The sequence below is a fragment of the Odontesthes bonariensis genome, chromosome 22, assembly GCF_027942865.1.
Source record: "Odontesthes bonariensis isolate fOdoBon6 chromosome 22, fOdoBon6.hap1, whole genome shotgun sequence".
NCBI classification, from domain to species: Eukaryota; Metazoa; Chordata; class Actinopteri; order Atheriniformes; family Atherinopsidae; genus Odontesthes; species Odontesthes bonariensis.
This window is the reverse complement of record NC_134527.1, coordinates 13909789-13935704: the sequence shown is the minus strand read 5'-3', so window position 1 is coordinate 13935704 and position 25916 is coordinate 13909789. Positions and strand designations below refer to the sequence as shown.

The 25916-nt window shown below is 41.5% G+C and overlaps 2 protein-coding genes across 7 annotated transcripts in view; both read right to left on the bottom strand.

Annotated features, from left to right (window-relative positions):
• Nucleotides 1-2496, bottom strand: part of wdr70 (WD repeat domain 70) — a 37970-nt gene extending 35474 nt beyond the window's left edge. The window contains exons 1-6 of the mRNA XM_075456066.1: nt 2410-2496; nt 1553-1612; nt 1359-1442; nt 921-1026; nt 593-806; nt 8-67 (exon numbers count right to left, since the gene is read on the bottom strand). Of these exons, the coding sequence (XP_075312181.1) occupies nt 8-67; nt 593-806; nt 921-1026; nt 1359-1442; nt 1553-1612; nt 2410-2434 (549 nt within the window). The 5' untranslated portion in view covers nt 2435-2496. The remainder of the gene's footprint in view (nt 1-7; nt 68-592; nt 807-920; nt 1027-1358; nt 1443-1552; nt 1613-2409) is intronic.
• A 314-nt stretch (nt 2497-2810) lies between these two features.
• On the bottom strand, nt 2811-25916 carry cplane1 (ciliogenesis and planar polarity effector 1). 6 transcript variants are annotated; one of them, XM_075455731.1, is made up of 50 exons: nt 25841-25916; nt 25377-25551; nt 25141-25276; nt 24937-25056; nt 24388-24620; nt 24159-24262; nt 23917-24073; nt 23711-23814; nt 23276-23458; nt 22817-23066; nt 22511-22711; nt 21622-22391; nt 21307-21497; nt 20964-21044; nt 20709-20873; nt 19646-19813; nt 19330-19561; nt 19063-19199; nt 18755-18972; nt 18509-18673; nt 17193-17337; nt 17002-17111; nt 16767-16916; nt 16556-16667; nt 14810-15125; nt 13637-14716; nt 13167-13318; nt 12990-13084; nt 12830-12885; nt 12352-12598; nt 11897-12268; nt 11150-11809; nt 10877-11058; nt 10707-10788; nt 10545-10614; nt 9389-9523; nt 9126-9194; nt 8951-9033; nt 8513-8759; nt 8123-8388; nt 7951-8032; nt 7681-7869; nt 7428-7470; nt 7199-7330; nt 6932-7109; nt 6772-6836; nt 6559-6690; nt 4873-4994; nt 4512-4741; nt 2811-4291 (listed from the first exon to the last, which is right to left on the bottom strand). In XM_075455731.1, exons 2-50 carry the CDS (start codon nt 25455-25457, stop codon nt 4136-4138), a joined length of 9654 nt encoding a protein of 3217 aa, XP_075311846.1. In that variant the 5' UTR covers nt 25458-25551; nt 25841-25916; the 3' UTR covers nt 2811-4135. The 6 variants fall into 6 exon arrangements, with proteins under 6 accessions (XP_075311846.1, XP_075311849.1, XP_075311850.1 ...); XM_075455734.1 differs by having other exon boundaries at nt 6932-7106; XM_075455735.1 differs by having other exon boundaries at nt 8519-8759.

Here is a 25916-nt window from a genome sequence, read left to right as displayed (position 1 = left end):
ATCTTACTGTTTTGGTGCCATGTTGCAGAGTGATCTCATGAGTGTCTGGAATCTTTTTCACTGGATGCTGAGTTGAAAAAATGAACATAGGAAATGTTTAAAAAAAAAAAAAGACAGAATTAGTTATTTGGTAATAATGTTGCATTTCAATGAATTCTGAATTATAGTTTAACTTAAACAGGGTTTGTGACTAAAAAAAATCTCTGCTTTGGATTACTGAGTCACATATGTCAAAGGTTAGAATGTGATTTGCTTTGTTCTAGCCTGAGACGTTTACGTCAGTGACAGAGTGTAAAAACTCCACTGATAAATGCTGATATGTTGCAGAAGTCAGTGGAATTTTGCTAGGATAAAGAAACAGGAGACTCATGTTAAAAAAAAAAAAAAAAAACTTAAATAGCCAGTGAATTTTTTTCCTTGTGCTGTCATCTTGTGGTGGAAGATGGTGGTTTTGAAACACCCTAAAATCAAGGAACGACTGTTTTCACTGAATAAAAAGTAAAACTCCAAGAAATTCAGACTGCAAAACATTGGGAAACATGTTGTAATCCACAGCTAATGCCTATCGGTGCTGCTGCTATTTCAGACATACATCATCGTCGTCATCTTGCGACTCCCCTTCGTCGTCGTCATCATCATCACTTTGTGCTGTGCTGCCCGTGTAACCTGGTGGAAGTGGCGGCCCCACAAACTGCTCGTCATCCTCCTGAGCTGCATGTTGAGGAGGCACTGGGGGCCCAATTAGCTCAGAGTCTGAGTCTGAGTCTGACTCACTGCTGTCACTGCTGCTTTCACTTTTTTGTCCTCTAAATATGAGAGAGACAACGTGAGAGACAGAATAAAAAGAAAGAAAGACAGGTGAATGCATGGACAGAAAATTGCATTTGAATAGCAGACATGTGTTGACACACACAGCCTACCTTGAAGAAGCAGCTGCAGCTTTGTCTCTTTGCCTGTGAATGGATGGTTTGACTGAATGGGAGCTCTCCCCTTCCTCATTCATCCGAGTCTCTGTCTGACGCTCATCTGAGGAGACAAGGGTTACAATGAAACTGCTTTTGCACATGAACTCCACATACTATCCGGAAAATCCAGTGTGAACATCGCCTTTACTTGCCCTTTCACACGTACACTAGACAGCACAAAATTATCTGTGTGAGATGCAGGGAGGACATGATTTCAAAAGTAAGCTGCACAAAATCTCAGAGTTTTGTTTAAGGCACATTGAGGATGGTTATATGAAGAAGTATGTCAACACTTGTCAGTGTCAGGATCACCGTCTATGGATGAAAGCATCTTCACATTCTGCCATTCAATATCATGCAGTCATTCAGTATCACAAGTGATGACAAACTTACCAATTACACGCCGACTCCTCTCAATAGCTGTCCGTCGGGTCTGCTCAAAAATGGCGTCAAGGTCAAATGTGCGTGCTTTCTTACCTGGAAAGAACAAACAAAACTTATTTGATCTATGATTTCAGTCAAAACTGAAACTATCAGTGGTTCTATCAAAAGGAAATTTGAGTATTGTTGTGCTCAACTTCACATACCAAACCCAGAGAATCCCATCACAGACCCAATGTCTTCATCGCCATCCATCTTCCCTGATGCTGAAAAAGAAATAAGTTCAGCATTGATTGATCATGACCTGATTTACTCTATTTATTATTTGAACATCTGAATGTCAGCTTCCTTTCACATGTATGCCTAAAAATTCAAAAGTGACATTCTTTGTACTATGTTTTCCTAGAGGACAGAAAGCTTTAACAGGAGAGATGTTTAAATGATGTCTTACTTGGCATGGAACATCCCAATACGCTAATAATGCAGTAACAAAATAACTAGCTTACGGTCATAAAATTAAGGTGACACAGTCAAATTTACACACATTGCATCTATTAGTCACTTGGTAGATTTGATTGGACTTAATCTTACACTGAACATAAAGTAGTTTTAGAATATAAAGCTTAAAAACTGCTTCTGTTGAAACACATCGTAACGTCTACTGTACGTCAAAGATATCGTAAGTACAAAAAACACAAATAGCGTAGGCTGTGAGCAACATGTAATTTTAGCTGTTCTACGTTATTTCAACTATACTTTAAGTTTCTATGGGCTGGTAAAGCTGTGACTATCTGAAGTAAATGCGCAGTTGGGAATCTATTGTGTAAACTGAACAAATCTTGGGTAGAAAATATCATTTAAAAAAAAAAGAAGTATAAGAAAAGCTAACACATTAAAGCTAGCAAAAGTAGCAGCGGATTATTTTCAAGTAGCTTTTCTATATTTATTTAACTATGATCCTGCGATAAAAGTCAACAATTATGGGAGTCAGGTACGTCCATGTAAGTGGTCTGTAACTGTTGCAATATAGGTTAATGGACATATAGAGTGGAAAAAAACATACCTTCATTCACTTTTCCAGTATCCATGTTTTCAAATAAGGATGTTTACCTCTGACCCCCGGAAGAAGTTCTTCTTCTTCTTCTTCTTCGCTACTTCTGCGCACTCAGTGACATCACAACTGTTTCGCCAGAGAGCTTCAGACGTTCGGAGAAATTTCAGAGAAGGCAGAGCTTTATGTGCTTAACATAAACCTCTGCCCCAGCAAGTAAAAATGTTCAAAGCTGAACAGGAACTAAAATGAACCTAGAACAGACCACTGCAACCTCACAGTACTGTCAAAATATAGAAACTTTGGACACCAAGCGTTTGAGAGCTCTTGTACCTGGGATCCGTTTAATGGAGATTATTCACAGCAAGACTCTGTACAATGCAACTGGGAATGCTTGAAACGACTCGCAAATTTCAGAGCTTTAGAAATACAATTCATCAATACTGTGTCAACAGCCAGCAGTCATGTTTTTGTCAAGCTGCTTCCTAACAAAAGGCTACCGGTTGCACACAAAGCGAGATAGTGCTATGAGAATATGTGGTCCCTTTTATTTTATTTTTTTAAATGAAGACGTGGTATTTAACAGAAATGGTGGTGGTGAAAATAAACAATGCAAGAAAACTGTTTGTGAGATTTCTAGAAGATCAATCCAACATAATATTACAGCAAAACAAGTAATATTTGACAGTAATGATGTTGCATGAAAAGGGGGACACACCTCTGCAACGAATTCAACATACTTTATTTTGCAGCCAGTGACATGGGGATCATTTTAGGGGTGCTGAAAAAAAGGTGGAGTCACATCAGTTCGAGCAACTTCTTAACATAACTTTCACTCCATCTGTAAAAAGCTGAAGATTATACAAGGATGGCTTCTACAACACAATAATGATTCTAAATATACCTCAAAGCTGCAATAAGCCAAGGCAACAGAAGAATGTCTGTAAAAGAATCCTTTTGAAGCAACAAAGGACAGAAAAAACCCAATAAGATCTAAGACTCTTAGCTGGCTAAATATATTCTTGTCTGAGCTGTGATACTGTAATTGTCAAAATAAGAGCTAATTACCTCATGGGGTGTTCAGACTTTTACTTTGATCCCTTTTTTTTTTGTTGTTGTTATTTGAGCCTTTAAAAAAATGGAAACAAAGTAGTTAAGCTTAGGCTTAAGAGAAGAAAAGTGTCCAAGTGTCATGTCTAACTTTATGCGTCATCCTTGACTTGTGCAGCTATTTTCACCAAAAGCAATTTCAACCAGAAGTGCCAAAACAAATTTTGGTTGGGTCAACCGTGGCGGAATGATGGTCTTTCAAATTGATGGTTCACGTTCAAACGTTTATTTTATCAGGCTGTGGATCCCTCAAACCTTTGGGTAAACGTAGCATAAGAGCCTAGTAGTAAAGAAAAAGAAAACAAATTTTCCATTTAGCATACTTTTTATGCTAACCGTGCTGCTAAATTAACACAGATGAGTACTGACTATTCAAATATACTGGACTGTGACAAAGGTCATTTACTAAGACAATCAACTATGTAAAAAAATAAAGTAGAAATGTAGAAATATTACAAACGTCAGTAAAAATGCTCGGATATTTCATGAATAAAGTGTATATCATTTCTATATTCACACTGTCAGCACTACTGATATACAGTATATCCAGTAGGCACTTCGCATATAATCGTTTTCTCCAGTAATATAAAATCTACATGGCATTGTTTTTTTATTTATTTATTTCACATCAGTCCTCTTCAGAAGCCACCATCCTCTCAATAGCAGCCCAGTCTATTCTACTGAGGCTGCTGCCTGCGCTCTCAGATAGATTGTCCAGTCGGTTTGTCCCTGAAACATCACCCGTTGCACCATCATCCTGCTCAAACGAAAGCCCTGCCAAAACCTGAGAAATGAGCAACAAAGTAGCTGTGAGAAGCCACATCAACTATCGACAACGTTCTGACAAAAACAATGTAAAGGGATAGTTTCTAACAAGTTTATTTTATTATAAAACAACATTTAATAGCCACACTTTTGATTCAAGCATCAGAAGGATTCAGATGTAAATTAAAACCTACAGGGGTTCTTAAAAAAATAAATACTATTAGAAATTGAATTCTTACCAAATTAGACTCCGCATGGCCCCGCAGCCCATTAGATAGAGAACTGTCCACCAGATCTTCCTCGGTCGCTCTCGTTTGCTCCCTTAGGATCCCTCTTCCTGCAGCAGCTCCTCCTGAAAAACTGCTCTTCGATCCCGCCTTTCTTTGGTATCCAACATGCCAACCCTTAGTGTTGCCGAGCATGCCACGTCTCGTTACCTGTGACAGTCGGTCCCCTGGCAAAAAGGACACTGAGACCAAGGACCAAACAAAAACATTTAGCTATTTTACAATCACGTTTCCTGGAATTAAGTGGGAAAAGATTATTTATGTAGATTTGTTTTGTAGAGGTGAGAAATCCCTTAGAATTTGATAACAAAACCTGGTCGATGAAGTCCCAGTCTCCGGCGGAGATCTTCTGAAGGCCGTCCCTGAACAGACTGTGGAGTTTGTCCTGACTGCGACTCAAGTGTTCTTTTATCATTGACAGATGTGTTGGGAGCTCTGTTGTAAAAAATATATGACCTCTATTACCACACAAGGTAATCTCTCCTACTGAATTGAATCAAACTGAGTTGAATAGAATCAAATCAAGTTGAATAATATTCTCGTACTCCCAAAGAGGGAAGTTACTTTGCAGCATAGAGAATCAACAACAGATATAAGCCATTAGTCACTGTAAGAAAAGTCATTGTGTAGAGTTACTGCTGTGGACAGGTATGACCTGTAAAATTCTTTGTTGAAGCGGAGATGAAGAAGTACATTGTTTGATCACAATGTTATGTCGAGGGGGTGCAATGTTGTCCATTATGTTCAGTAACTTGTGCAGTATTTTTCTTTGCACAATCAGCACCAGATGCTGCAGAGCATTCCCCAGCACAGAGCGAGCCTGCTTTATCAATGTCTTTAGTTTCTCTGAGTCACTGTCTTTGATGTTGCTGCTCCAAAGCTGTGATGGACAGTGCAACACAGACTGCACTCTACATCGCAAGTTTATAGAAGATATGAATCATGTTGCTGAAAACCTAAGATTCCCAAAGAAGTAAAGTCTGCTTTGTCCCTTCTTAAAGACAGCCTCAATTTTGCATTTCCATTTCCATCCCAATATAGAAATAGTGTTTGGCTTATTCAAGGTTCCTAAAATCCATAATCATCCCTTTTGTCTCGTTCACATTCAAGATGAAGCAATTGTCCCCACGCCATGCCATAAAAGTGGTTGACCGGTTCCCTGAACTCAGCCTCTTTTTGTGTTTCTGGAGATGAACGGACTCAAAGTTGTACTGATGGTATGAGGTGAAAAGAAACAGGGAGTATGACTCTATGTCTAAAAACATGTAGCCAGTCAATCCTTAGCAACAGGAAGACTAAGAGGTCCCAGAACAGATACTATGGTCCCTCTAGAGCTCTGAACTCCTTTACCCACAATCCAGCTCACTCACCGCAGTCAAACATCTACTGCCTGTCTAGTCAGTCAAGGACATCGACTAACTAAAGTTTCGGAGGCTGTGGCAGCTAACCCGTGGAATCCTTTTACATTTCGGCTACAAGCACATCTGTTCAGACAAGTGTTTGAATTACATGTTTATCTCTATTAAGGTGTGCTGAATAATGCTTTAAGCACTTTGTGACACTTGTCTGTGCACCATGGGTCTCAGCACCATATACATTTTGCTGGTCTCTGCATCACAGAGAATATGTTGGATCTCAAAAAGCCTTAATCCACACAGTAAGTGTGGCACATTTTCCCAGTCTCACAGCAAAGCACCTCAGCACGGGTGAATTGCAGAAAACCTGTGCTGTTAAAGGCAAAGCACACCCACACCTAATACTGATGTGATGTAATCTTTTACTTTTTTACTAAAGTCTCTTTACTAAACTATTCACGGAATTGTTTTAAGGCAAGGTGAATGAGTGCACATGTTTAGGTTAAACACATAAAACAGGTTTGGGACTGAAAAGACACCAATGGTATAAGCTGATCAATAATTCAATATTAGCTGAAATACTAGCTCTGAGCACAGTTATAAATGAATGAAGAACCTGGTTAAATTACTGTAGAAGAGGATACCTGTGAGCACTGCTAGTGGGCGGAGCTGAGGTTGACCGCGTGGTGGAGAACAGCAGTGGAGACGGGCCAAGGTCCCTGGCTAAAGAACAAGCCTCGCGAGTCCTTTGGTTGTACTGCTCAAGAAGCATTAACCTATCAAGTCAAATGGAAATAACATGTAAGACATGCACGTGCAAGTCTTTTGAGCACAATGCATTGTAAACATATACCTACTTTTCTTTCTTCAGTTTTTCCTCTTCGGTTCTCCACGTGGTTGCTAGATTTCTGTTTGCAGACGGCTGAGGAAAGTCAGTTGACAAAAAACATGGATGTTATTAGATGTTAACAGCATCACATTTCAGGTGATTTCAGGTAAAAAGCAAAAATATTTCACCCTTGGAGAGGCAGAGAAAGGTTTACGCTCCCCCTGTCTCAGAGTCTCTCTGTGTTTTTGATAAGCAGCCAGTCTTTCCCTTTGTTTCCTTCTCATCCATACCCTGAGCTCTCTTCTCTCATCCTCAAGGAAAGCACGTTCCTGAGATGTCCTGCTATTTTGCAGCTGGTCCTGCCTGCTGTGGGCCATATCATTTATCAGCCTTGGGATGGTTGCAGTTGTTTAAGTTGCCACTTAAAGAGCACAAATCCTTCTTCCATACTGTACCTGCTATGGTATGCGGTTTGTGAGGTTGACACATTCCAGTCAGTGGGAGATAAATATCCTTCCTTTACCAGCTCGTCTAAGATTTCAATCGTATCAGATAGCCCGGTCTGACCCAGATCGTCATCTGTCCATCTACAAATCAATGGGTAAAGGGGAGAATATTATAAAATAGAGGAGGTAAGGGAGGAGCACAACAACAACAGAAGCCTTCAAATATGCTTAAACTTACTCATGAGATATCCTGTATGTTTCACTCGAGTGGTCTTTCGTCCCTGTTGGTGAAAAATTACTGATGTGACTTCATGACTACAAGAACACAGCAGATTTCATGCTCCTTCTAATTTCACTCCAAGATCAAACAGTATAGGAGTTGACCTGACATTAGCAGAGAAAAGCAAACAATACTTCAAGTCCAACTGATTTTGATAGACAAAGAATACAGGTATGTCTAAAAGTTAACTTTAATGGTTGTGTATCTTTACCTGATGGGGTTTGAAGGTAAGATTGACCTGCTCTGTGACTGCGAGGGGAGGTAGAAAGATGAGGAGATGGCTTTGTTCCAGGATCGTCTGAGTCATCGTGAACCACACCTTCCTCCTCTTGATTTCTCTTGTCCTCCTTGCAGGCCCTCAGCTCGCTTAAAATGTCTTGATCGGATCTTGGTGTCCATGCTGTTAGAGGTAATATATAAGTGATGTCAACAGACAGTCTTACAGAGTTTTTTTTTTCTATACTGCTACAACATTCCCTACCTTTCAGTGGAACAGAGAGTCTGACTGTTTTATTTCCTGCTGTGGTCGTCCTCAGACCGAGCTTTCCAACTGAGTTCACCGGCTGCACAGAGACACAGTAGAAAAATCATGGAACCCCCTACAGTGACTTATAAACACGCCAGCAGCATAAGTACAAAACTTGCTGATATACCATTCCAGAGTTTGAGAAGTCCATCTCCAGATGATCTGCAATGTTCTGTACAGCAGCCATCTGGGCATCCAGCTCTGACAGGCGAGAGGAGAACAAGACTCCCCGAATTGAGGCGGAGGATGTGTCAGGTAAAATTGTCAGGGTCTTTATGGCTCGACAGATCTCTGAGTCAGATGGATCTACCATCACATTATCTTGTGGAGTGTTTCTCTCTGAAATCCCGCTGGGCTCGTAGTGGCTGAGTGAAGGAGACTCCTCAGGGAAATCTAGGGTATTTGGAAGTTACTATTTTTATTACTATTAAACCAGCAGCACACTGCTGCAACACAGATATGACTGTGTTCCCCACAAAAACATGCATTTGTGAATGCTTTCAAATAAAGTACTGACAATGACCTGTGAGACGGGTGGGTTTCAGCGGATTCTCTAGGATTGTGGCTGAGGGTTGTGGCTCAGCAGCTGCGGCAGCATTCCTGATAACAGAGGTCGCGAGAACGTGAAGCTGAGCAGAAGTAGGTGAGGAAGGACGGATGGAGGAAACATCCTGTGCTTCTGGGATGGGACGCGGTGAAAGATATTCACACGGCATTACGTCTTCTAGATCTAAGACAGTTATGAACTGTCGGCCCCCAAGATCCTGCAAGACAAAGACAATAAAACAAAAAAGTATCAAATATCAATTTATGACAGAAGCATGATGCAGAAATGATGATAAATCCATCGTATTGTGCACAGTGTCTTTAGACATTGCTTTATAATCCAAAAGCACGATTCAAAGACACTAAAAGCCGTATGGCTCAATATGTGATGCTGAGTTTGGACTCTTACTAGAATCTCTGGTCCCTCTGGGGTCTCCTCTGTGTTTCGAACAGGTTCCTCTTTACACATCTGAAAATTTCCTGAACTTTGTGCTAGTTTGAGAAAAAAAAAAAAAAACAAGTTCCCTCAATTTACATAGTGTTAGAATGAAAAAGCAGTGTGCTATCCTCTTAAATCAGCTTACGTTTGGGGCTTTTCGTCATCACACGGGCCTGGACAGACACACATTTGTCCACACGCACAGGAGGACAGGCTGAAAGAAAGGAAATCAGCTTTTATACTTGCACAGATTCTATGGTTTGTGAAAAGTGAATCTCAGACAAACCTGCATTTTCATGACATTCAGACAACACATATGAAATGTACAATATTAATTATAATTTTATATATATATATATATATATATATATATATACATATTGATCATATATTAGTTATCGGAGTCACCTGGATCTGTGTTGGTAAAAGCATCTTGGCACTCAGGAGGTCGTTTACTTATGGAAGCAAAGGCGTGGAGCTGAGCTGAAGTGGAGAAGGCCTGATCCAATATTCTCTGACCAGTCAGCAAATAGTCAGAGGATCCTGAAAGTTAAAGAGCAGCAAGTCAACAGAACTTTCAAATGGACACCATAATATTCCCCGCTGAAACCAACCAATGGATACATCTTGGGAAAGAAGTTTCCTGATGTTCTCTAAGCAAAATTTCACTATTCGTCTGTGCACCATTTGTTCGTTCCATTTTAAAAAAAAATAAATAAAAAATAAAAAAAACAACATGTTATTGATCAAAAATTAAATACTGGACATTTGAGCTCAAATCAAACTTAATTTTCCCTCTTTTTCTGTCTGAGACAGGGAAGTTATCGCTGTATTGATCTTGTTTAATCATCATGATGAATGCATAATACAGTGTATTATTTCCTTATTTTCTTTATCTTGTACGTTAAGAAAAGGAAAAATGATTTTACACATAATAGTGTGGTTTTAATTGAGCCTGTTCTACACATAACCCCTGTAGATTAGCAGTGCAGAGGGATGTAAGTGAGATTGGTGCTTTAGCACGCTGTGTTGAGCTAAAAGGCAGAGTTTCTGTGTCATGAAGTTGTCTCTATTCTAATCACCATGGTAACTGATGCTGAACTCATAACCTGCTCTGGAGCTGTTTATTTTCAAATTTTTAAATCAAGAAAAAAAAAAGGCTACCTACAAAGGTTTTATTCATTTTTCATTTTGCTGTCAGAAAAGACAAGATAGGAAAGCAAACAACCTTATGTCTGTTTTCTTGTGGCGTATAGAGGAAAGTGTTAATTGTGCAAATCTGTAAATCTATATAAGCTAGTCTATTTAAGCTCAGTGCACAAGCTGCCAATTCGGGTGTTCGTGTCCTACACACACACACACATCGAATAAAGTTTGTGGCCACCGAGTAATATTTGCAGCACTTTTCTAAACTAACTGGCTGTAATTCTGCAACTGAAGTGATTTATATTCTCCCATTAAGGAAGTAGAGGTGTGTGTTTCTTATATTTTCCAAATGACAAAAAATATGGCTATGAATTAGCAACAAAAGAGGTTTGACCGAAACCTTGTGTAGTGTAGTCACCTGTGATCTCCTGCCCATTAGTGTTGTCTTCAGCAACTGCAGGCTTTTCACTAATAGCCACATCTGCTGCCTTAATGCATATCAAAGCAAACACATGAAGGTAAAAGTATGTAACATAATATTTGTAAGGACTAAACAGCCGATGAGCCGATGTTGTTCTACCTCTTGAGTAGTGATGGACTCATTTGGTCTGAATGTGACCTCTGTTCCTCGTTCTTTAGCCTTCTTCTCTCTCCTGCTCTGCCTTTAAACAACACAAAGGAAGAATAGCCGGTAAAATAATCGGTGACTAAAGAAGAAAACCACTAACATTAAAACTAATATGTGCTTGCCTCTTGCTGGTTGAACAGCTGGAAATGGTGGTCGGCTTTCTGGTGCTCTCATTAGATTGGTCAACTTTGAGCAGCTGCAGCCGAGCCTCTTCAGCATCACGGCGCCCGACCACTGAACTCGTTAACTCCCCCACTGAGAAAAGACGGGTCATTTGGGTTGAAGGAACTGCCTTGGGCAGCATCTGTGGTAGGGACAGTTATGTCAATTACACTATTACAAGATCTACATAATACTACATTTAAAAATTGTGAAGCAATGGCAGGACTGCTTACAATTTTGGGAGCAGTTTCAATATGCAGAAGCTTGATCACTGGCATTTCAGTCACTGGGGCTGCCATGAAAGCGGGTCTGGAGTAAGATGGTAGAGGTAGTTTGGGGAAGGTGATATTGGTGTGTTGCACTTTCTGCAACTGTAGCAGGCGAAGGCCTTGCACTGGTGTGGGAGTGTGAGCTGGAAAAGCAAGAGGAAGCACAGAGACCTCCTGACCGCTGGACTGCCCTGCTGCCCAAATCTGGGACTGGGAATTCCCAGGAGTTGGATAATGTGAAGCATGAAAGCTGAGGTGCTTTTTTGGAACTGAAGATGCTTTTCTTTGTTCCCCACCGTTCTTCTTCAAAGTGTCCTGGTCATTGTGTTTAAGCTTGTGCTGACAGGATTGAAGAGTTTCGGGGTTTGCAGTGTGCAGTGTCTGTGACTGTTGTGCTGGTGGGTAGTGTGGGGTGCTGTGCTGGGACACCAGAGGACGATGGAGTTTAAGTAACTTCAGGCCCAACATCTGAGGAACAGATTCATCCTGTGTAACACCACTGGGGTCTTCAGCACTGGGGTCTTCAGCAGCAGCCAGGAGCCCCTGAGAGGAGGGGATTAACCCTTTGTTCTCCGTCTGCTGGATGTTTGGCGACTCTGCCTGGACAGGGAGTGGACTCAATTCCTGGAGAGAGAAAGGGAAGAGAACTTGGTGATAAGTTCTGTTTACACCAGAAGACAGTCACAATTATAGAGGAAATTTCCGCAATACCTGATTATTTACACCTGCAACCATGGCACTGTAGTGTTGACTTTGACTGGCACGGTACTGGTCCGCTGCAGAGGAGGTCTTTGCTGAGCTGTGCATAGCAGGCTGGTCTGCAAACCTACAAGCGGTGTTCTGACTGAACTGAGGGTCATCGAATCGTGAATTTGGCACACATGTCTGTATTTGAGGTGCTGCAGTGATGGTCGGTTGAATGGACACGACATTCGTTTCAGGAAGGCATTTGGTAGTCGAAGATAATGGCACATGAAGGTGTGAGATCATATTAGGCTGGGCCACTGTAGAGTTCTGCTGGGCTTGCTGAATGCTGGAAAATGAAGCTCCCAAAACCTCCCTCAGACTCACGTAATTGATATGCTGCAGAGGAGGACCAAAAAAGAAAATCACATAACAGTCCTTTTATTTTGTCCAGTCACGCGCTCTCGTCAGTCTGTTCTTACCTGAACCAGTCTAAATAATTCTTCGCCCAGACACTGTCGTGTTGGTGAAACGGTTGATGGCTGATAGGGAGTAGAATCTGCAGTGGCTGCACCAGCTGTATAGGTTTGTGGCTGAACGTTTGGGGGATTAACAGCAGTGTTTGGGAGCTGCACAGCACTTAAATCAGAGAGCTCTGTGTCAACAGTAACCTCAGGCTGGACGGTGGGAGGAGCTGGGGGTTCTGGATGTTCAAGAGGATAACTGTGGCTAAAACAACAAAACAAGCAATTTCAGCAGCTATTTTGTGTGTTTTGGCCTGTAGTTTCAAAAAAGGTGAAAAAATTGTTTAACAGACTAGTACAACTAGAGCCTATGTTTCATAACAGGTCAAGAGTTAAAATGCAAAAGAAAAAACAACTCATTACGTTAATAGCCGTCCTTGAAGAAAAGTATTTAAAGCTTCATACAGAAGTAAATCATTTAAAATTCAAAACTTACAGGGAGCAGGAACTGGACACATCTTCAGCTTTTTCTGAGTAGTCAAGGTCTGAAAGCTTTAAATAGGGAAAGTGAAAAAAAAACAACAACAACCTGTTAGTCTTTCTAACAGCGTACATGATAGACATAAAGACTGGGAATGTTAGCTGAAATCATTAACCGTTTCGGGTGTGCAGATGTTTCTAGAGATGTTCCCACTGGAGCCAGAAGACAACACACCCAAGCCCTCACTGTCACTACCTCTGCCTGCAAGTACTTGACACACCAACATTTTTTCTCTGTTACAAGAGTCTGCATTTCAGCAGCTTTAACGATCCAATATGACCTTGTGACATACCTTCTTTTTCAGGTGTAACATCCAGGTCATCGACACACAGCTGTTGTGAACTGGCATATCTGTGTTGGGAATCAGAGGTCAAGTCCGTCTGGTCAGCAGGGAGATTCATTCCCTGAAATGTGTGCTCCTCTGGTTCATCTGTACAGGAAGCACTGCAAGAAACACATAATACACCATGAAAATCCAGTAGACTCTTTTATACACAGTAAGAAAATAATAATTTGGTATCCAGTTACTGTGATGTTTGCTAAAATATGTGTTTTTCAAAAAAAGGGATTAAAGTTTTTAGAATACAAAAGCAGACACTACATAGCCTAGCTTTGCACTGTATACTGACTAAGACTTAGCTCTAAAAGAGCTGATTCCCTCTGACCACCACATTCTGATATAAACTGTTTAAATGTATAGGATAGGCTGGCTTTCACTATGCATGTATGTTACTTCCAGCTGGGTCAGAAATGTAAACTCACGAGTATCGTTCTCCTTGTTGCAGATTTTGGTCGAGACCAGTGATGGGAGTGTTGGCTGATCCAGGGTAGCCTGTATCAACACTGCTCTCCCTCTCAAGCCTCCGCTCCACCTTGGGTTGCAGCACAGGGGCGACAGTCCATTGCATTTCTGGAACAAGGATGTTGGGACAGTGGTGGCTCGTCGTGGCTAGAGCTGCGTACTTGCACTCCAGCAAACTCAGGGAAGTAAGGACAGCAGGTGCTGAAGCTTTGACGCGAATCACAACTCCTTCATCAACTGCCCCTTCTTCATCCTTCTTCTTTTTCCCACGATGACCCCAAAGCACCCTTCTATCAGCCCAGCGCACCATCCACTCCAGCAGTCTGCCCAACTCTGGGAACTGAGCTTCTAATTTAGGATCAAGGCCCTGCTGCAATTCAGTCACAGCCTCCACCAACACAGAGCAGCTTTCTGAGGGCTGAGCCATGGCAAGGGCACTTTGAACAGGGCTGATTTCAGAGCCAAGGACGTCTTCCTTTACTCTCCCAATGGGCATATTGCTTTGCTGCCGAAGTCCAAACAAACCTTTTTGCCTCCCAGTTCTCCATCCAGGATGAGAGCTTACGGAAAGATTCGGCCTTGATATGGGAGCTTCACTCCAGATTGAAGAAGCTTGCAACTCAGGTGTTCTAACTTCTTTCACAGGCTTGAAGCAACAGCCAGCTCTGAACACTGGCGGGCTACTGGCTGAGTGTTGGTGCCCATGTCTTTGACGACGATGTACAGTGGTGAGTACATCGAAGGTTAGAGAGTGCAACTCTCTCTCCCTCAGCTCAGAGCAGAAGCCCCTCAGCAAAGGAAGTTCGCTGCCAGAATCTCCCCCATCAGCATTATTTTTCTCCAGCACATAGCTGAAGAAGAGCTCCAGGAAATTTAGATACTCCTCATCCTCCAGCTCAAACTCCCAGGTTCCAACCACTGGCAGGGAAAGCTGCTCCTTTTCCAGGGCTTCGCTTCTGTGACCCTCCCCTTGCATGACATTTTTAATCTTAACAGCAGTCTTTTTAGCATCTTCTCTTTCTTTTTTGGCCTTTTTGCCCCTGCAAAGAACAGCGTAGACCACAGAATAAGACACATCACACATACATATGGTCTGAGAATGATGGCGGTGCTACTGTTTCCACTCTGGCTACCTGGTCAGGGTTCTGCGATGCTGTTGGGGAGAAACACCCTCAGATGTGTTCTCTGCTGCTTCTACATCACTGCACACTGGCTGGAATCCCAAATCAGTTAAGGTGCTGGTGCTCAGACTTGTACCCAGTGACAGTTGCCTTAACACGGCAATCCCATGTCTGCTCCCCTTGTCCTCCTCTTGCTCTTCTTTCTCCCACAGATGGAGCACAGGAGGGGCCAGGTGCCTCTGTAAACGCGCCAGATGTTTCCTTCTTTGTCTGAATTTGTCTTGAATCACAATCATCATCAACTCGTTCACTTCATCTGTCTCCCCCTCTGTAGGACAGAAATAATGACAGTCAAATTACCATGTAGGGATCATATGCAACCAGTTCAAAGACCGGAGCTGACACAACTCAGACATTACAGGGCTATTTGGTGTTTAGCTCAGCTACTGATTGTCAAATTTACTTCTTTTTTGTTTTACAGAGTGGACAAGATTTACAATTTTAGCCTAAATTATTAAGCAAGTTTAAAAATTCAAATTAGAAATGTTGTATACTTATTATTTTGCTTGTGGAGACAGGTATGGATTTGATGTAAAAGGCCCGCGTAAGTTTGGAATATTTCATCCCGATTTCTGTTATTCGTTTGCATTCACTTTCTTGGTTTATTACAAACACTTGTGTCTCTGCAAGTTTCAAGGTCAAAGGTGATTTCATTAAGCAGAAACTGGCCTGTAAAAATGGCTCCAAATCAAAGAAGAAAAAAAACAACATTTATTATTAGTGTTTTCACTGATGTTTTTATGCAAAACAACTTACAACCAAGGAGCAATGTTTAAGCTTAGATCTGGTGTTTTCCATTTTAAAAACAAGTTAATTCAATGCCATAACTTCTGTACAACTGGTGAATAAAGTTACATCAATAATCTTGATTAATTCATTTCACCTTCAGAAGTTTCTCTAGTTGATGAATTAAATCAAAACATGTATTTTCTTTTGTTATAAAAGTGTTCAGAAATATGTTTGAGAATGCAAATGAGGCACATATAATTAAACACGCACTGATTTACATAAAATGACAAAGGGAAGGGAAAAAAACACTGAAATATGTATTTAAGATGATTTCTTTCCCCTTGTCGGAACGAAGACATGCTTACAGAAGCAAAGGAATAATCAAATTTAAAAAAAGTCAATTCATGAGGGCATTAAAAGATGAAATATGTTTTCTTGTAGTGTCCTTGTGGTGCAAGAATTGTTTTTCAAATTCAAGTTAAAAGACTGCTCCATTATGAGTTTACCAGCTTATCCATTGTAATTTATGTCCTCTCTAATATATCAGTAATCCTATATTTTATTCTAGGAAGAAAGTAGTGCGCTCAAATTATTCAAAGCACTTCTATATTTCATATTCTAATTATTTCAAATGCCTTGTTCCAGTGAATTTGGTGCTTCTATCCCTCTGAGCAAAAATATACAGTAGGTGTACAACAATTATGAGCAGCATTTCTGAACCACAATCCTTAAACTTGATGAATTTGTTTGGACTTTTTTTGGGCCAATCATAGCAAGCTTTCAAGACAAAAGAAACCTCTTTAAATTATAAACAGTTTAAAAATGAACTAATGTGAAAATATCAATACTGCATTTTTTACTGTTTTCTTGTTTTTTTCATTAGAAAACCATTTAAAATACAACACTACCTTCCTTAAAGTGCTACTCAACATTTCAAAGACCCTCGGTAATGAATAGAGGATCTTATACCTTGGACGTTGCACTGCCTCAGCCTCTGCAGCAGTGAGTTGTACTTCTCTCTCAAAGGCACTCTGACAGACTCTTCCTCCTCTGGGAAGGCTCGTACCAGTGTGTCAGCCACCTACAAAAGAAGAACAGTCAAGGATGAAAAATGTATTCACTCAAGGTCTGTGTTTTTGTCCCATGAAATACAATGTTCAATCAAGCGAAGAAATGTCACCATGGATACAGGAGGCAGTTCAGAGACAAGGCTGAGCAGTATATCCTGAAGGACTTCCTCAGCATTCAGGAAACGAGAGAAAGGCAGAAGACGGCAGGCCCAGCGGAGAGCATCAACACAGGCTGAGCTCACTCCTGGATCACCAGAGATCTAAGGGACACAAATACACCACTTACATCAGTGGTAAGAGTGACCATACATTTACATACCACAAATTTCAACACAAATGTAATACCCGCTCATCTTGATCATGCTGTCTGGCTGCCTGATACTTCCTGCAATGAATGGAGAGCTGATCCCTGACGTGAAGCATCCAGCATAAAGCACACAGCTCCCTGAAACAGACTTGTTGCAGAAATAAATAAATGAGCACAAAATTAGATACTTGATTCTGTTACTCACAATTCAGTACAGGGGGCATATTACCAATGGTGTGAATGGTGTCATGGTTGAGATGACCATCTTTATTTGGCCCCTTGAAGTATCCACTGCGGGTGTTCAGCTTCATCAGTCCCTCTGGCAAACTCTTTTCTTCCTGAGTAGCTGACGGATAAGAATACTTCTTTTTGATCTGAAAACAACATCAGATATTTGCACTATTTGAGATGGCACGGGGGAAAGCTCAATCAAATCCCTAAACAAACAGTATAGATGTGTGTAAAATTTAAAACAATGTGCTTCAGACTCATTTTTAGGTTAAGCCAAGGTTGAAACTACCCTGGAACGCCCAGGGGCTGTAAAACCCCAGTTCATCACTTTGGTATTCAGCCGAGCAACACTTACGGTGTTGACAGACAGATGCAGAGTTGGCTTCACGGCCACTATCGGTCAGTAATAACTGAGTTGCTCTCTTGTTCTGTGTTGTGCTCAGCTTGATTCTGTCATAAAGGTTGCCGATCTGCAGGTTTCTAATCATGAAAAGGTTCCCATCATTTTTATCTCAGCTCTAAGGCTGTGAATCAGAGGAGGTCGAAGCTTTGGTTGATTCCTATTCTAAAACTATCAAAACTCGTTTATATATTTCATTTTAGAGCTCTGTATCAAAGCTAAATGGAAATAAACAACATCATTCAAGCAGTGTGTTTACCCACGTTTTCTTTTTTTTTTCTCTCAGAGATTGAAATTAAAGTTATAACCTTGTGGTTAAGGTCACCGCTTCACAGATGGAGCCTCATCGGTCCCGTTTTCAGATTAAGATGCAAATCAATTTTTATCCCGTAAAGATGTGTGGTCAGTTTTTGCAAACGTTTGCAACTATTTAGAAGGTTCCTTACGATCATGCAAATTAGACTACGTGCGCATCAATTTCACACATACAGTTTAAAATGTAAAATCAGAAAAATCGAACCCTATCACCAGAAAGCAATTGCATTTTTTGTCTGTACTTTGTCTTTAGAGTGCGTTTGTTCATCGCAGATACATACGTGCATAAAAATATGAAGTCTTAACTCTTGTTAGGTCCTGTAAGAAGGCTCTACATTGTTGCTCATCTTTGTAAGGCTCTTCAGAATTATAACAAATTCACATGCATGGACGAGAATGTGCAGGGCTCAGACAGAGATTTGTTTTGTAATGTTGCAACTGTAGGGGGGGAAGCCCAATAAATAATCAATTTCTCTACAAAAAAAAAATTTCTTTTAAGCATGTAAACTCCTTTGGCAATTTAAACAAAATAGTCCTTTAGTAACACATACGCCTCTCAGGGAATTGTGTAAAATCATTTCCGCTGTGTAAAGCTTTACCTTGTGCAGTATGTGTCGGGCACGGCCAAGATGACTGATGTACCACTGGGCAGCAGGATGGCAACAATGACCAGACCTCAGAAGTAAAAGTAATCTTTGGAGAACACTGGACACTTTGTGTCGACACGCAACTTCAGCAAGGTGTCCTGTTGTCCCTATTTGGTCCTGAATAAGATAAATATTTACCATTTGATTCGTTCACAGTACATGTACCGTACACAACTGGTGAATTTTTTATGACTTTACCTGTGTGTTGGGTGAGGGCTGTGGGCAATAGAGAGGTGGGGAAGGCAGGTACAGTCCAGTAGGCACCAAGGTAGGTAGGAAAGAGCACATGTCCTTGGCTGTGTCCAGTAGTGAGGACAAGGGGGAAGACATAACATTCACTCCCGCCATGACTGAAGCCTTCAGAATCTCCTGTATTGAAGCCTGTAACAAGACCCAGTCTTCTCCTTCCAAAGGATCTAATTAAAGGGGGACAATGCAAAAATCTAAAATGAAACGGTTCAATGCCTACAGAAATCACAAAATTACTACTGTGAGGTCTCACAAACCTGTGAAGCTCTTGTCACCAATCTTATTTGGGTTTACTTGGGAGTCAGCTTTAGTGGCAAGAAGACATTCCAGCTCAGCCTTAAAGATGCTTTCAGGTTCTAAAACTGTTGGCAGGTGGAGCTCTCTCTTCCTGAGCCTGTCAAAAAAATTGGTTGTGTTTACAAAATAATGGAACTGGATTTAATGTATTCAAGTGACAGCAATAGAAACAAACAACGACAAGACTCCAGTCAACTATTTGCTTGCTCTGTGGATTTCAAACCGACCGAGTGAAGTCGAGATGTTCGGTGCAGTAACTGGTATATGCCAGGCTCAGAGACACGGCTGTCTTCCAGTCTCCCAGATGATATGCCAACCACGCAGCCTCAGGAAGCAGCCCCCCCAGCAGGAGCAGGTCCTGGGCATAGTCCACTGTCCATACCTCTGACAGATGTTGCTGTCGAACTGCTCGAGCCACCTCCTCCTGGCACAGTGGCACCAAACGCCCAGCACAGGGGGCTAAGAAATGATACACATCAAACCATAAAGCAGCACTCTCAAAAGAATAATCATTTAACCGCAGAGCAAGTTGTATAAACGCACCATGAGGTAGATGTAGTGGAGGCAGGACGGCCACATTGTGAGCGGGCAGAATATAGAGCGGCTGGTTGGTGAAGTAAGAGGCCATGAATCTCCCAAGAGACTGAACCACCGCACAGCTGGCATCACTGTGAAGGTCCGTCGGCAGCCACGGGCAAGGAAGAGAATCTGCTGCAGGGCATGAAGGCAGTAACTTAGACTTCTTGTGTAACTTCAGCATATAACCAAAGAGGTGGATTTATGGTGAATTAAACAGCAAGTAAAAAAAAAACTGAACAGCATTCACAACCTTAACAGATGTGCAAGAAAGAGCAGAAAAATTCATTTTCTAGGTATTTTTTGTCAATTCTTTCTGTAGTTCTGTCATATTTCATATTTTCTGACATATTTCATGTGCATAGCCATTAACAGCAACTTCAATATCTCTATGGTGAAACTGTCTAAGACTGCGTGGCACTATCTCTCCTATTCACATTGTTTATAATTCAAATTATATTTCAAATGCAGAGAGAGGATTAACCACAAAAACAAGAGGAGACATTTACTGTATGCTCCAAAACCTGATTAAAATGCACCCAGCTATAATATGTAGACTGCATGTCTCGAGAGCTTGATTAAGGGCAACAGAAGCTCTTTTCCTTGGTTCTTGAAGGCATTTCACCTCTAATCTGAAAGGTTTCATCAGTTCTAAACTAGTTGGTAGGAAATTTAGTCTTGTTTTGTTTTTGTTTTTTGGCTTAATTAAAGCTGCAGTGTCAGACTTTTGCACGAACAACCATGACAATCGTGTCCTTGACAAACAAGTTCAAGTAATCCGGAGTATCAAAACTAGGTAAATCTCCTTGTATGTTGAAGCACAGCAGAGAGTGACACTGAAGTGTTTTACCTAAACCAGCAACATGAGATGAGCAAACATGATACTAAATAAGGATAAGGCTACGTCATCCCGTAGTGGGAAGGAACTTCTTAAAGCTATCTACTTAGAGCTTGTTTCCATAAACTAACATGAGTAAGTCTATGAACAATGAGTTTTCCTCCAGTAAGTGTCAGAGTCTCCATAGCTGACCTGTTACGCAAGCCAATCTGCCTCTCTGGTGTCCAGCCCTAAGCAGAATCAGCTGTGCCATGTGGTCCCCCAACTCCTGCGCTTCTCTCAGATGGTACTGTGATAGCAGACTATACAGGAGCGCTAGACAAAGCCGCGTCTCCTGGAAGACACTACGATCAGAACCTTAAAGAAAAGCATATGACAATTATTTCAGACTGAATGTGACTATGTAGAAGGGTATTTTGAAGTTAAAGCTAAAGCAAAGGTTATTACTTTTTTTAGCCTCTTGACAGATCTGTAATCGCCATGTTTCTGCACTTTTTGGGTACAAGCCACACACGAAAAGATGTTCACCTGGGGGACAAGATTTCAGTTGTGAGCTCGACAGCAACGGTTACTTATTATGAGACACAGCACAAATTCTTCCGTTCATTTTGAGTGAGAATACTAAGCTGAAGCTTTGTGTTTAGTTTCTTTAGAATTAATCTAAAGACTAAAGCATACGAAAAACAAAAACTACCAAATAAAATATCCATAATTTTGCATGCCACATCTGCCTCATGTTTACATACATGGCACTATAATCAGAATAGAACACAGTCGCTCTGCTTCATACCTGGGTAATTCAGAAGTGCGGGGCCTTCCTCTAGCCTTACTCCTGTAGCCTGCAGAGCGGTCTGGATCTGGGACAAGATGACAGACAGCTGTTGCTTTTCCTCCGCCCAGCCATCACAGCCTTTAAAGCTTTTCAGTTCTTCTGCATACTGCAAGGTGACATTGTACACCAGCTGCCATACTCCCAACAATCTGGTAAACAAAAAAAAGACAGTCACCACGTCTGCTAAGCTTTGAGGCAGCTTTATAGATTGGCTATTAGTGGCATCTGGTGAAATGGTTTGCTCATCATGATTAATGAATTTAAAGTCCATACCTGCTGGAAGGTCGCTGGGGAACAGGTTGCGTCTGATCTGAAAAACTGGATTCATCCTTCATCTCATCCTGCAGCAGAGACACTTGGTACACATCCGAAGGCCACAAAAGTGGTGGCTGAGAAGGTGATTCCTCCTCAGAGGTAGACCAGACATTTTTTTGCCTCAATCTGTAAGTGTAATCGAGAGAATCAGAGACCATCTGCAAGATACGCATGATTCTCGAAAGAGTTTGAGAAGATAGGTGACAGTGAGTGATCTGGCGGGAGTCGGGATGAGGGGTCAACAGAAGGCGTACTATCCATTTACTGAACTCCACCATCAATCCCAAGAGCTGTGGCTCATCTGAAGGAGTGCTATCCCAAGAGAGGAAAGACAAAAGTGCTTTGATGAGGTGCAGGAGGCGATTAGATGTGGATTTATTCTTTTCTCCCGTGTGGACCACGGGGGTGGGCATCAAATGGAGTAAAGCCGCAAACTGAACCGCACAGTAGAGTGTATGCCTCAGTAGATGAACTCTGTGTTTCACAGCATTTCCTAAGGACATCCCAAAAGCCCAAGCTGTTAGCAGCCTACTCTGGATCTTCCTTAGTTCACGGTGGAGAGCAGTCTTTTTCTCTGTTTCAACAGAGTCTCTATCACAATCAGGGCCGTTGTGTGTGTCCAGGGCATGGAGAGTGTCAAACATTGAGGCAAACTCCAAACGACCTCCATCTTCCTCATGAGAACCAGCAGGAAGTCCATCTATATCCGACTCATCCTCAAAGAAAGCCTATGAAACCACACAACAGCAACCATATCACTATCAAACTCAAGCTGTTGAGGCACCAGTCAAGACACATTCTTCCTCAGTGTGTTTTATATTTTTATATGAAATACAATTTAAATGACCTGCATGCTTTCAAGAAGCTCCTTGGTACCGCCCAATGCGCACTGGTCCTGCAGGAAAACTGGCAACTTGGATCCCTCTGTGCCCGCTGAAATAATGGAGTCAGTGTTGTTGGGCCCACATGTAACAGTGGTGTTGAACTCTTCAAGGCTGCTGTATAGATTCAAGAAAGATGCAGACTCCAGCCAAGCCTTCACATGAATCTGAAAGAAATTCAATGTGAGTAAACTGTATAGCTAGGAATGTTAAAAAAAAGAAAAATGTTTTAAAAGCCCTGCTTCCAGTTCAAGAGTCCCCCAGTTAATCACCTGCTTTTTATCTAGTTTGCGGATGATCTTCTCAAGATCCTTGGTAGTGTCTTTTAGAAGTGTCTTCAGTAAAAGGGCAGGAGATGGCATGTCTAGCACCCGCATAACTGTAGCCATGTAGCCATCAGACACAATGAGATACAACAGTCGTGGATGCCAAGTCACAGAATACCGCTGCCTCAGGACATCACGCACAGACATGCTCGAGCTGGACAGACAGGCCTCGCCTTTCCCTGCGGTCATTGGTGGCCTTTAAAGAGAAAAACAGTGCTTTACAACGGATTTATACTTCATTCCTGCTTAAACTGAAAACTGTACGCTGAAGCGGTCAATAAAAAAGTCTAAATGACAGATTAAATGATTGAGACAAAAAATAAGAAAACATTTGCATAAACAAATCCATAACTTCTAACAAGTAGTGAAAAGAGAATGGCAGAAAAGCCACAAAATTGAATTTACCGGTAAGTGACCAGAGGGTGCAGGGGCAGGAAGTGGGCAGGATCAAAGTCAACATTGCAACCAGAGCTTGTTAGAGTGAGAAGTCCTCCAAGGCGAGCCAACATAAGAAGGGAGCCTCTCTTCAACACACAGGCCAAGAAAAGGCCTCCAGGTGACCAGCTGACACTTCCCACCCAGTAAGACCTGAAAGCGAATATATGTAAAGATTCACTGTGAACAGAAACATTCTTTCAGATTCAAAACGACAGACAACATGGGATCATGTGATGCAGTGCTGTCTGTTTCATGTTTATTTCATGTCATTTCAATGCCATCATGAATTTCTCCCATATTTAGACAGATGTTGATCACACACATAAGTGATTGACTGATTGCTGTAAAACATAAATCACAACACCTGTTCCCCTTCCCTCTTTTTAATTGTTGCATACTAACCTTATATATCTAGCTGGGATATCCACTTTTTTACTTCCACATCCTCCAAGGCCACTTGATACTGAAACAAAATTCTGTGTGCTCACAAAGAGAACCTGTGTAGCCTGCCTTCCAAAAGAGGAAAAGTACACGGTTTTAACAGATCAATTAACCTAAAATAAACAGATTGAAATGTAAAAAAGAAAGTAAAGAGGTCAGCTGCTGACCTTAGGCTTTCTCTGGTTCAGGACGATGGCTAATAGTCGGCCATCTGGGGAGAAGGCTGGCACCAAGGCCCCTCTGGACTTTACTGGTTGGCAGGGTGGGGTGAGATGAGCCATGGGGTATTTCTTTGTGGCCCACTGTATGCTGTAGCCAGGGGAACTATAAAGAAAAATGTGCACCTTTAACAACTACAATACAGTACCTAATGAGGGGATAATACTGTTACATGAACCTTTTTACTCACCCCACCCTAAACTGTCCTTCTTCCCATTGAATTTTAAGAATGGTGATGATAATCTGCTTTCCAGATGTGAAAACAAAGGCTGTTAAGCAAGTATCCCCCATAACCTGAGTGAGTTTGGAGATAGGTAAGATAAGACATATTGTCAGGCCTGTAGAACACACAAGAAAGTCTGTAAATTTGTGTCACAGTGAAACATGACACACATATGTAACCGATTCAGAATGCAGACCTCTGACTTGACAAAGATGACGTGCTGAGATGCTTCTTTATCTTGTGAGGAAGGCAATATAGTCTCTTTAAGGGGATGTACATGTGCCCAGTGACCCTTGACCGGGCCGTCTCGCAGACCTGTCAAATCCCTCACATCCACACACTCCCACAAGAACACTTGGCCAGTTATGCCTACCAGGAGTACACGCATCCCATCCCCTGAAACCTGGAGAGACAACCTTGTGGAACTCCCTGAGAAAATGCAAAGAAAGCCTTGATTTAAGATTCAATGATTTAAAACAAATACAGTTAAGGTGTTGTGAGCAGCTCAAGTAAAACAAAAGAAATAAAAAAAAACACCACCATGTACACATCCACCTTCCATCCGAAGCCGTCTCAGGATTATCTTATAATACATATTCTGATACGCGCTACTTTCCACAAAATAAGTCAATTGCTACATAAAAATAAAAGATTAATAAAAAATTAAACCAGAAAGACAGGATTCTTTTCAAACTTATTGTCACCCTCCTCACTAACCATGTGTGTGTCTTTATGCAGTACACACCTTGAGCATTGGTAATTGTCTGAACTACATCAGGGACCGCTGCAGCAGTCTTCAACAGATCCTTGTCCCTGTTCCACAGAAAAAGTTCTCCTGACACCAAAAGTCCACAGAGCCACATTCCTGCAAAACAACAACATACAAGTGATCTGGGGTTTGCCTTGTATTGCCTCAGGAGTTTTCCTTGTGTTAAAAGACTAAACTCACCACTGTCTGATGAAGCCATTGTCACCACATTGTTGAGCAACAGATGGAGTTTAGGTGTTCTCTTCTTGGTGCGCCCAGAGACCATGTTGATCTCACTAATCCGTTTGTCATCTAAGAGAAACACAGACTCCTTCTCCTGGGGAGCAAGAACACAGGTTTACAGTCATCTCCCTCTGACAATGATGATCAAGTTTCACTGCTTGAAATGCTTTTTGTCAACAAATATCTCCCCTCACCTGCCCAAGCCAGCAGAATCGCGGCCAAGGTTTCTTCCGTTTGATGCTTGATGACAAAACAACCTCCAACTTCAGCTCCATGTTTACAAGACAGCATCAGCTCTTCTTCATGATAATGCATTCAACAGCGTCGGGCGGGCTTGCAACATCCCAAGGAATGCAATTACCGTGTGCACTTAAATCCACAAAACCCCAAGTCAATAAGCAACATTAATACTGACATTAATGCTCGAGTTGTTAGTTAAAGATAGCTTTGCTTCTTTAGCCAACAAAAAACATCGCCACATTTAAACGAACCTTTACAGTAGCATTAGCTACCTAGCTAAATATATTAACAGACGGCGAATTGGTGCCTTAAAAGTCCTAACCTGACTATTTCAACTACTGTGGCGACACTCAGTGGCTATATTTGTACCATATAGTTGCAAGAATGTAAATATCACAATAGCATTGAATGTAATAACCTAGATAACGATGAATTGTTTCGAAACTCCCTCCGCTTCGGTGGCCAGGGTGTTTCCCATGATACTCTGGGAGGAA

Bases quoted from the DNA above. Each gene is read 5' to 3' on its own strand.
- cplane1 (XM_075455731.1), bottom strand. From the start codon at position 25,457: ATGGAGCTGAAGTTGGAGGTTGTTTTGTCATCAAGCATCAAACGGAAG. The intron at 24,263-24,387 runs GTCTGCATTCTG...AAACTCACTCAG, and splicing joins TCATCTTTGTCAAGTCAGAG to GTTATGGGGGATACTTGCTT. The intron at 6,691-6,771 runs GTAGGTATATGT...TTGACTTGATAG, and splicing joins GAAAAACTGAAGAAAGAAAA to GTTAATGCTTCTTGAGCAGT.